Genomic DNA, 11413 nt, shown 5'->3' on the forward strand with positions numbered 1-11413 from the left:
CCCCCTCGTGCCCCCTTCCCCTCCAGCTCTCCACATCATTTGCCTACAGCCCTAGCCACCTGGCTTCCTTCACCCCCTGCCCCTCCCCCACCCCCTCCGGCAGCCCTGGCCACAGGTTTCTTCACCTCTGGGCAGGGAGCCCTGACTCACTCAGAGTTCTCCCCACTCTTGTCTCCCTCTCCCTCTAATTATACCACACTTCCACCCCCACCTTATCGCATTTCTCTAGGTTTGGGAGTCATGGAATATTCTTGGCTGCTGGAGATCTGAGTTCAAATTCTATTTTCTCCCTTGCTTAGCTGTGTGGCTTGGGGAAATCTTTAAATCCTCTGGGCTTCAGTTTTCCTGAATATTAGACAAGGCAGACCCTCTGTCTACCTTACCAGGAAGTTCATTGGGAATCTAATGGGATTGCCATGACAACCTGCTTTGCAAACTGCACCTGGAGGTGGGTTAGGATGCTGAGGCTGCTGGTCTGGGTTTGAATCCTGCCTTTTTCTAGCTCCGTAACTTTGGCCAAGTTCCTTAATGTCTCTGAGCTTCTGTTCCCTTTTCTGTGAGATGAGATCATGCTAACACCAGCCTCATAAGATTGCCGGGAATCAGAGGTGATTTCCTATAAAACACGCACAGTACAGTTGCCATTGCTACTATGGTTTTCCTCACGCAGTAAATACTCCTTCACATCTCCTCCCTCACAGTCAGCTCCTCCATTCTCCCCACTTCCTCTCCAAAGAGCCACTGAGTTCCTTCTCCGTATGGCCTGTGAACCAGGGTCCCCAACTCCAGGCCCAGCCTTTGGAGGCTTCCAACAACAGAGCTCTTTGTCTCTAAAACTTGTGTTTCAAAGGCCGGAAGGTGTAGCCCCATGGTCAACTTGGCAGCCTGGAGGCCCCTGAGCCATTTGACCTGTACCACACACATACTTGCTTGATGACCTTGGACCAGTCCCTTCCCATCCCTGAACCTCAGTTTCCCCATCTGTCACATAGAGTAACAATCCCTTGGAATTCTGACATACCCCAATCCATCAAGACACAGTGGCCAGAGGCCACTGTCACACAGCAGACTGGAACCTCAACCTCCTTGGGCTCATGTCATTCTTCAAATGTCTCAGCACCTTTCCTGCCCAAATCCATTCTCAGCAGGCAAGTGCAGTGCCTCCAAAGAGCAGCCTCCCTGCAGCCCCCAGCCTTTCCTCCTCCAAATCTGCCAGCCAGCCTGGCCCCTAACTGCCAGCAGCATGCCCCTGGCTGCTCCCATGCTCCAGTTCCCTCAAGCACTGTGTGGCCTATGTAACACAACCCAATTCTGTGACCTGGTGGATGGATCTTTCTCTCCTCTCTCACCTTTGGGGTCACCTAAGCTGAGGCTCTGGCCCAGGGGAACTCAGACACACACACACACACACACACACACACACTCCCCCTCTGAGCAGTGCCCTCTCCCCACAGAGCAACACACCAGTGCGCGTGCGTGTGGACACACACACACAGACACACACACACCACCATCACCAATACCACCACACACTTCATTCACTGCCAGGTGCTGGCATCTAGTTCCAACCTGTGTCCTCCATAGCATCCCAAATCTGGGTCCTACTGGACCAGGCCTGGCCAGCAACCACCCCCTCCATCCGCCTAATTTGACAAGCCTGCTCTAGGGATGATGGTGTCCCCCAATCCTCTCTTGACATTCACTTTCTCCCATCCCCAGGTTAGATTCTAGGGTCCTCCAGGGCATTTGGGTTGCCCAGGCCCCTGAGACCTCTCCTGCCCCCTTGTGTCTAATGGCCTCCAACTCCTTCCAGCCACTGTCCTCCAATTGCAGGTTCACTGGAGATAGCAGGTGCCAAGAGATGTTAGGGCTCCTGGCTTCCAACCTCTAGTCTCATCATTTGCTCCCCATGTCCCAGAACCTCCCCCACTCCATCCCCCAAGCGCTCCCCAAATACAGGGTCCCGCCTCCCCACCTCTCCCACCCCTTAGCTCACACTCCGCAGCTCCTGAGTCCGATCCTTCATCCTGCGACGGGCTCCTCCTCCCCTTCTTCGTCCTCCCGCCTCCGCTGCTGCTCTCTGCCTCTTGCCTCTGTGCTGGAGGCCGGGGTCTGGGGGCACCGGGCTAGACCTCCGAGGATAAGGTGCGGATAAGGTGCGCGGCGGGGGGGGGCGGGGAGCTGAGGCCAGGCAGAGACAGGGGCCTGGGCCGACTGGGCTCTGCCTAGGCTGCGGTGGCGATGCGGCTGCGGCACAGGGTTGGATGGAGGGATGCGGGAGCCGAGGCGCGGGGGAGGGGGGCGGAGGGAGGTGAGGAGGAAGGGAGGGAGGGGGAGCGGAGGGGGCGGGGAGCAGGGGGCATGCGCAGCGCCCCGGGCTGGGGGCGCCTGGGGGTTGTAGTCCGGGGAGGGGCGCCCAAGGGAGGGGCACTGGGGAGGCCCAGAAGTTGGGAGGGGGGAGCCCAAGAAGCAGGGAGAGATGCGGAGGCAGGGATAGAGATGCTGGGTAAACTGCAGTTGGGGTGGACCGTCAGAGACGGTCTAAGGCGATGGTCTAAGGGACTAACCTGAGAGGAGCGAAGTGTCTGTGAGCCTACGTAGGACTTCCTTTTATCCTGTCCTTTCGGCTCTGCGGAAGACTCTTTTAGGCACTAGAAATAACAAACCTGACCCTGTATGTGGCTGTTGCTTGCTGAGAAGGACATGGGGCTTGTTCTGGACATCCTTTGTCGCCCTACCTGAGAGTGTCCTGGCCCTGGTGGATCTCAGCTTGTCAACCCCCAAGAACAGAGTGGTCACTACCTGCCGAGACTTCTGGTCTGGGATTTTGGATGACTCTGTTAAAAATGATATTTATCTTGGCCTAGAGTGAATCTCTATGGTATATGCTTGCCTGCAAGGCCCCGGGTTCCATCCCCTAAGCCGGGGGTTGGGGTGGGGGTGGGGGTGCAGAGGGAAGGAAGATGTCTGCTGGGAGTAGAATCTCTCTCTCTCTCTCTCTCTTTCTCTCCCCCCCCCCGTGGTGATGGGGGAGTAGAATCTTGAATCTGGTGCTGCAGAAGGTCCAGGGAGCCTGCCACCCTCTGCTCTCCCTCCTTCCATCCTATCCTTAAATAGTACTTTGGTTCTTCCTCTCATGTCAGTGGGGTTTGGACTCCCCGTTGGGTGGGCTTCAACCGTTTTGCCAAATACCCAGTAACTACTTTGAGACACCATTCATCTGTGTCATGGCAGGGCCTACCGTCTGTGACCTTCAATAGTTCCTACAGCCAGTGGCCTTCTTGTGAAGACTCTCTTCTTGTCTCCTAGACTTGCCTGTCCCCGTCCCACGCCCTTAACCTCTGAGTTCTGCCTCCCACCTCCCTCCAGTTCTTCCTCTGTCCTGTGACCCTCAGTCAGGACTCATGGGAGCTAGTCTAAGTTATCTTCTTCCTTTTTAACCCCTCTGACTTTATGTACAAGGTGTATGTAGTAGTGCTCACTTGTACATGTGCACACATGTAGGTCAAGGGTCAGTGTTGGGTCTTCTGTCATTCCCCACCTTACTTGTAGTTTTTGTATTAGAGACAGGCTCTTGCACTCAAACTAACCTTACACCATTTGTGATGTACTGGTTGAGCTGGGACCTTCCTGTTTCTGTGCCTCTGGGGCTTGCAGGGGAATAGAGGTGTGCTCTTGTACACAGCTTCTGTGTGGATGCTGGAGATCTGAACTCCGGTTCACTTCACCCACTGAGCCTAGGTTCTCATCTTGGCCTACTGCACCTTCCTGCATCTTCATGCTTGCACTCACCTATACCTGTGAACCAGGGAATCTCAGAGGAAGGCACTGCTATAAGCCAGAGCCAAGAACACAGAGACAAAACATGCTGCAGAGACTTACCTAGAGCGAGTATGGCCAGGACTCTGGTGTGGGGACCCCAGGGATACAGTACCAGCTTTTGCTGGCCTGGAAGTGTTTCTTCCTGTTATCATCAACGATGGCATCTCTACCTATCCAGCCACTCAGAGGAGCAGAACCTGCCCCTGACTCCCTCCCCTCCCCACAGCGCTGCTGCTGTGCTCTGCATATCTGCCATGTCCTCCTCCCTACATGGTAACTCAGCAGCGTTCAAGCCACTACTGCTATCTCAAGTGTACAAATCAGCAAGCTGGGGGTTCAAAGGGTTAATAGCAATCCAGTTTACAAGATGGGATTCTCTTTGGCAGCATCTCCCTCCCTCCCTTTAATGCCAGAGATTGACTGATGCTAGGCTTGTCACATGCCAGGCCAGCGTGTACTCTCCTCACCATCCTTTCACCTGGGCCACCAGGGACAGTCCTCACAGGTCTTCCCTCTTGAAGCCCGTTCCCTTTATGTCCTCCTTCCTCCCTGGATCCTAGTGATATCTCCAAGTTGTCTGAGTATGCTAATGTTACCTGTTGAGTCTCTGCCTCCCACATCCCATGGCTTCTAGGATTATGCTCAAAAGCTAATCTAAGGTCTGACATGGTGGTGGCTGCCTGTAATCTAGGAAGAGGTCAAGTTGGAGGTCAGCTTGGTTATATATGGGGCTTTGATTCAAAACGGAAACAAATGGGTTGAGAGACAGTTCTGCAGTCTAGAGTGCTGGCTGTCTTACAGATGTCAAGCTTCGGGTCTCAGCACCCCCATGGCTCTCACAACTGCCTGTAGCTCCTGTCCTCAGAGATCCAATGCCTTCTTGGCCTCCACAGGCACTGTACCCAGGTAGTACATTTACATACACACAGGCCTCACACACTTAAAATAAATACAAAATTCATGAGCTGGAGAGACACATCAGTGGTTAAAAGCACTTGTTACTCTTGCCGAGGACCCAGGTTCTGTTCCTAGGACCCACATGGCACTCACAACCATCTGTGACTCTAGTGCCAATGGGTTGGATGCCCTCTTCTGGCCTCCTCAGGCACCAATTATGCATGTGGTACATATACATACATGTAGGCAAAATACTCATAGTTTATAAAATAAAAATAAAAATTTAAAGCAAATAAACACCCATTCTGCCATTTGGTTACACCAATATCATCTTTTCCCCCCATCATATTCCTTTCTGCCAAGAAAGCATAGCCTCCAAGCGTCTGTGAGGCCCCACTGTGTGTTCACTGCGTGTGGAATAGTACCAAGTCCCTTCCCTGACAGTCATACTTCCATCCTGTGAGGACAAGGTCCAGTCTCCCAGCAGAACAGCACAGGCCTAACGGCCATCTACATTTCCCCAGACACTGAAACAGGTCAAGCACAAAGTAGTTGCTTACTGGAAATCTGAATAATGGGCTTGTTGACTCACACCTTTTCCCAGGCACAAAGAGAAAGAAAATCATCCCACATTTGGCCAAATTTGTCTGCAGTGCTCACTGCTTGTTTCCCCGGGACTTTGTGGGTCCCTGAACACAGTGAGTTCACAGTGTGTGTTAAGTCAGAGGACAGAGTGAAGGGACACAGGAACAACAAGATATGATGAAAACAACAGTAATTTCTGTCATTGTCCTTTTTTTTTTTTTTCTGAGACAGGGTTTCTCTGTATGCTGTCCTGGAACTCACTCTGTAGATTAGGCTGACCTCGAACTCAGAAATCTGCCTGCCTCTGCCTCCCAAGTGCTGGGATTAAAGGCATGTGCCACCACTGCCCAGCTCATTTATTTACTTTTAAAAAATTTGAGCCGGGCGTGGTGGCACACGCCTTTAATCCCAGCACTCGGGAGGCAGAGGCAGGCAGATTTCTGAGTTCAAGGCCAGCCTGGTCTACAGAGTGAGTTCCAGGACAGCCAGGGCTACACAGAGAAACCCTGTCTTGAAAAACCAAAGGAAAAAAAAATTTGGTGGTGTGGTGGAGAGATGGCTCAGCGGATAAGGGCACTAACTGTTCTTCCAGAGGTTCTGAGTTCAATCCCCAGCAACCACATTGTGGCTCACAACCATCTGTAATGGGATCTGATGCCCTCTTCCCTTCTGTCTGAAGTCAGTGTGCTCACATACATAAGCTTGGTGGTGTGGGAGTTGAACCTTGGGTATGATAAACAGGCATTTTACCATTTATAGTTACAGTCCTTATTTTTAAAGATGATGATGATTATTATTGTAGCACTATCTGGCCTCGATCTCACAAAGATCCACTTGCCCAAAAGCATGTGCCACCATACCTGGACCAGATTTACTATTATTTTCAATATGTATATAGGTTTGTGTACAGTGTATACACACGCGTGCATGGGTTCATGCACATGAATGCAGGTACTTGGATCCTCTAGAGTTGAAGTTACAGGCAGTCGAGAGCTGCCCGACATGGATGCTGTGAACCAAACTCAGACCCTCTGCAAGTGCAGTATGCTCTCCTAACTGCTAAACTGTCTCTCTAGCCCCTACTTTTAAAAACTTTAAAAAAAAATTTATTTAATGTGTGTTTCATTTGCATGTATGTATGTTCACTATGCATGTGCCTGGTTCTCACAGAGCATCAGACCCCTTGGAATTGGTGTTATGGATGGTTGTAAGCCACCGTGAGCTTGCTGGAAACTGAAGCTAGGTCCTCTGCAAGAGCAACAAGTGCTTTTTTGTTTTTTTGGGGTTTTTTGTTTGTTTGTTTGTTTTGGTTTTTTTTTCGAGACAGGGTTTCTCTGTGTAGTCCTGGCTGTCCTGGAACTCACTCTGTAGAACAGGCTGGCTTCAAACTCAGAAATCCGCCTGCCTCTGCCTCCCAAGTGCTGGGATTAAAGGCATGCACCACCACCACCGCCCGGCACAACAAGTGCTCTTAACTGCTGAACTGTCTCTATAGCTCCTCCTTTAAAATTTTTATTTTGAGATTGAGTATTGCTAATTTGCTCAGGCCAACTTTGAACTTGTCCCTCTGCTGTAGCCTCCCAAATAGCAGTAAAGGTGTGTGTCGGGGCCATTGAGGTGGCTGGGCAGGTGGACACACTTGATCTGATTTCAGTCCTTAGGACCTGTGGTGAAGGGAGCAAGCTTACTCTAGCAGGTCACCCTCTGGCCTCTAGCCTTGCACTATGGTACACACACACTCATTCATAATAACTGATCCTTAAGGTGTGTGCCACCATGCTTAGATTTTTTGCTTGTTTTTTATCTTGCTTGTGGTGTTGGGGCTTGGACCCATAGCCCTGACTGACTAGGCAAGCACTTGCTAGATTCTTTTTTTTTTTTTTTTTTTTTTTTTCGAGACAGGGTTTCTCTGTATAGCCCTGGCTGTCCTGGAACTCACTCTGTAGACCAGGCTGTCCTCGAACTCTGAGATCTGCCTTTTTTGTTTTTTTTTTGTTTTTCGAGACAGGGTTTCTCTGTATAGCCCTGGCTGTCCTGGAACTCACTTGGTAGACCAGGCTGGCCTCGAACTCAGAAATCCGCCTGCCTCTGCCTCCCGAGTGCTGGGATTAAAGGCGTGTGCCACCACGCCCGGCTCTCGCTTGCTAGATTCTTTAATGACTTCCACTGATCATGCCCAGGATCGCAGCACGAATCAGCTTCTTTTGCAGTCTCTCTGTAAGTCTCGGTGTAACCAGGCAGCCCTGCTTCAGAAGGACTCTCTTCTCTGTTGCTCATGTTGGCACATTTCTTAAGGACCCTGATTCCATTGCCCACACTCTTCTGCCACCATGCCGTTCCTCATGATTCTGTCTCCTGGAGGTCTCTTCTCTATCATAGCCTTTACAGCTTAGCTTCTCCAGTTTTTCTTAACTCATATGGAGGTTGTTTTTTTTTTTCTTTAATTATTTATTGTCTGTATATAAGTACACTGTAGCTGTCTTCAAATACACCAGAAGAGGGTATCAGATCCCATTGCAGATGGTTGTGAGCCACCATGTGGTTGGTGGGAATTGAACTCAGTACCTCTGGAAGAGCAGTCAATGCTCTTAACTGCTGAGCCATCTCTTCAGCCCTGGTAAGGAGTTTGAGGGAAAGCCTATTAGATTTGTAGATTGTGTAGCCCCTTTCCTAGAAATTCTGATTCCTTAGGTGTGGCCTGGGACTAAGGAATCTGAGTTCTTAGCAATTACCTCTGAGGGTTCTTATTTGCAATCATGTTTGACAACTGTTGGATATTAGGTTAGCTGTTATGCTACAAAAACAAAAACAGAAACAAAACAGCAACAACAAAAAAATCCTCCAACCTCAGCCGGGCTGTGGTAGTGCACCCTTTAATCCCAGCACTTAGGAGCCAGAGGCAGGCGGATTTCTGAGTTCGAGGCCAGCCTGGTCTACAAAGTGAGTTCCAGGACAGCCAGGGTTATACAGAGAAACCCTGTCTTGACAAAACCAAAAAAAAAAAAAAAAAAAAAAAAAAAAATCCTCCAAGCTCGAGTGATTTAAGACTACAGAAATGTTTGAGGCTGGGTGTGGTAGCTCATGCCTTTAATTCCAGCACTCTGAATTCCTGGCCAGCCTGGTCTACAGAGTTCCCGGACAGCCAAAGCCACACAAAGAAACCCTGTCTTGAATACAGACCACAGCGATTCGCTTTCTGGTAGGCTGAGTTACTTTCAGAGATTCAGTTCTCAGGGAAGACCTGGTGCTTTGGGTGGGGAAGAGTTATGCACAGCGGACCCACCTGTGAACTCTGGTTCAGTCTCTCTTCCATCTACACAGGACTTGCCACAGCTTGCTTGTTCAGAAACGGGGAACACCTATCAGGCCTGATCATCCATTAGCTATGTCTAATGCTCCCTGTTCACCATGCTTTTGTGCTACAGACACAGCCGAGAGTAGAGTGAACATCAGTACTACCCTTGCAGAATGCGTGCCTGTTGTGTCTGAACCCTTCTTTCTTTCTTTCTTTCTTTCTTTCTTTCTTTCTTTCTTTCTTTCTTTCTTTCTTTCTTTCTTTCTTTTTAAAAGATTTATTATATATGTAAGTACACTGTAGCTGTCTTCAGACACTCCAGAAGAGGGCGTCAGATCTCATTACGGATGGTTGCGAGCCACCATGTGGTTGCTGGGAATTGAACTCAGGACCTCTGAAAGAGCAGTCAGTGCTCTTAACCTCTGAGCCATCTCTCCAGCCCCTGAACCCCAGTTTCTAAGCTTGTAAAATAGCTCTGATATCTTCCAGTTTAGACATGGAGAAGGGACTCCTTGAGAAAATCTCCATTCAAGCAGCCTGTGACTCTGGAGTCCACCCTTCCTGTTCATCCATTGTTTCAGCCTGTTTCCAGGTTTATCCAGATGACAAGGGTCTTGGAATTTGGTTTGATGTCACTTTTCTCACCATATTCATTGCTGCATGGAACCATTATGACCCGAAAGTGACTAAAATATTATTAACCATGGTGATGGTCTTTCAATGCTAACTTAAAGATTAATAAAGAATATTTACTAATTAATATTAAATAATTAAATTAAATTATTAAATCAAACAATAATTAAATAATTAAAATAATAATGATGATGCTGACATATCATTCTTACAACCTGCTCATCTGGTACGAAGCTCCATTTTAAGTTCTGTAGGCATTAACTCATTTGCTCGTTTCAGTGACTAGCTTAGGTTTCTACTATTATCTCCATTTACAGGTAAGAAAATGAAAGAACAAGGAGTTGAAGTGGTTTGCTCAAGGCAGAAGGTGACATTAAATCCATATAGAAAGCCAAATATCCCCCTAGTCACCCCTTCTCTATTGCAGAGGGGCTCATTCAGTCATTCTTGTAGCAAACTCAGTTACACAGTAGAGACTAAATTATGGCCCACCTTTCTAGATGTGTTCTGGAAGACTGATGAATTATAACATCTAGCTTCCTTATCCATTTACATGGTATAGATAGCATTAATTTAAGACTTCTTTTTAAAAATGATTTTGTTTTTAATTTTGTGTGTGTATCTGTGTGCTGGCTGGTTTTATGTCAATGTGGCATACAAAATAGAGTCATCTGGCTGGGCGTGGTGGCACATGCCTTTAATCTCAGCACTTGGGAGGCAGAGGCAGGTGGATTTCTGAGTTCGAGGCGAGCCTGGTCTACAAAGTGAGTTCTAGGACAGCCAAGGCTACACAGAGAAACCCTGTCTCAAAAAACCAAAAATAAATAAATAAATAAATAAATAAATAAATAAATAAATAAATAAAAATAGAGTCATCTGAGAGGAAGAACCCTCAACTGAGAAAATGCCTCCATAAGATTTCCTCAACTGGTGATTCATTGATGGGGGAGTCAGCACATTGTGGGTGGCGCCATCCCCAGGGCTGGTGCTCCTGGGTTCTGTATGAGAGCAGGCTGAGCAAGCCACAGGGAGCAAGCCAGTAAGCAGCACTCCTCCATGGAATCTGCATCAGCTCCTACCTCCAGGTTCCAGTCCTGTTTGAGCTCCTGTCTTGACTTCCTTCAGTGATAAACAGTGACGTGAAACTGTAAGCCAAATAAACCCTTTTCTCCCCAACTTGCATTTGGTCATGGTGTTTCATCACAGCAGTAGAAACCCTGACTAAGACAACCTGTGTCTTTATGTGCGTATGTGTGTGTAACTGCAGGTGCCTGTGGAGTCTAGAGCTACAGGTAGTTATGAGCCATCGATATTGGTGTTGGAAACAGAACTCTTGCTCTGCAAGAGTCTAATATACTCTGTTAACTTCTGAGATAAGTCTTATAGCTCCAACTTAGGACTTCTTTAAAGCTTTCCAGTAAACTGAAATATTTAGCGAACTGTGGTGGCTTCTGTCTCAACATGAGGCAGAAGGATTGTCATAAAGGTAGTCTGAGCTACATAGATCTTGTCAGTCACTGCAGCACACCTGTAGTTCCAGCTACATAAGAGGCTGAGAAGGAGGCTCTCTTGGGCCCAAGAGTTCCAGAGATCAAGACTAGCTGACTACATAGCAAGATCACCTTCTCTCCCTCTCACTGACCCAAACTCAGAGAAGGTCCTACTAGGTAACTCATGCTGGCTTCAAACTCAGAGAGATCTAGCTTGCATCCTGAGTGCTAGTGTAAAGGCATGCACCACCACACTTTTTTTTCTTTTTTTTTTTTCTTTATTTTCTTTTGCACCACCACACTTTATTCTATGGAATAGCAACAAGGCCTCTTAACTGAGAGTTATTCTCTACTCCATATATTTTTTAAATAATCCTTTCAACTGGGAGGAGGGGCTGAAGAGATTGCTCTACAGTTAGGAGAACTGGCTGCTCTTCCAGAGGACAGCAATCACAGGGGATCCAATGGCCTCTTCTGTCCTTCTCAGGCATTAAGTATACACCTGCTACACAGACATACATGCAGAAATACACCTATACACATGAAATAATAAAAAGAAATGTTACATTTCAAAAACAGTAATTCAGCCAGGCCGTGGTGGCACACGCCTTTAATCCCAGCACTTGGGAGGCAGAGGCAGGTGGATTTCTGAGTTCAAGGCCAGCCTGGTCTACAGAGTTAGTTCCAGGAC

At 48.3% G+C, this 11413-nt stretch overlaps 1 protein-coding gene across 3 annotated transcripts in view; it reads right to left on the minus strand.

The window, feature by feature from the left end:
- The window catches only part of Stx1b (syntaxin 1B), a 19616-nt gene extending 17325 nt beyond the window's left edge, over positions 1 to 2291 (minus strand). For 2 of the 3 annotated variants that reach the window (XR_003843525.1, XM_021197274.2), the window contains exon 1: positions 1997 to 2291. Coding sequence is in view for 1 of the 3 variants with exons in the window: in XM_021197274.2 (XP_021052933.1) it covers positions 1997 to 2026 (30 nt within the window). In the remaining 2 variants the exon portion in view is untranslated. The other variant, XM_029537044.1, reaches the window with a different exon arrangement.
- Positions 2292 to 11413: the final 9122 nt, after the last annotated feature.

Source organism: Mus pahari, chromosome 1 (assembly GCF_900095145.1).
Source record: "Mus pahari chromosome 1, PAHARI_EIJ_v1.1, whole genome shotgun sequence".
Lineage (NCBI taxonomy): Eukaryota > Metazoa > Chordata > Mammalia > Rodentia > Muridae > Mus > Mus pahari.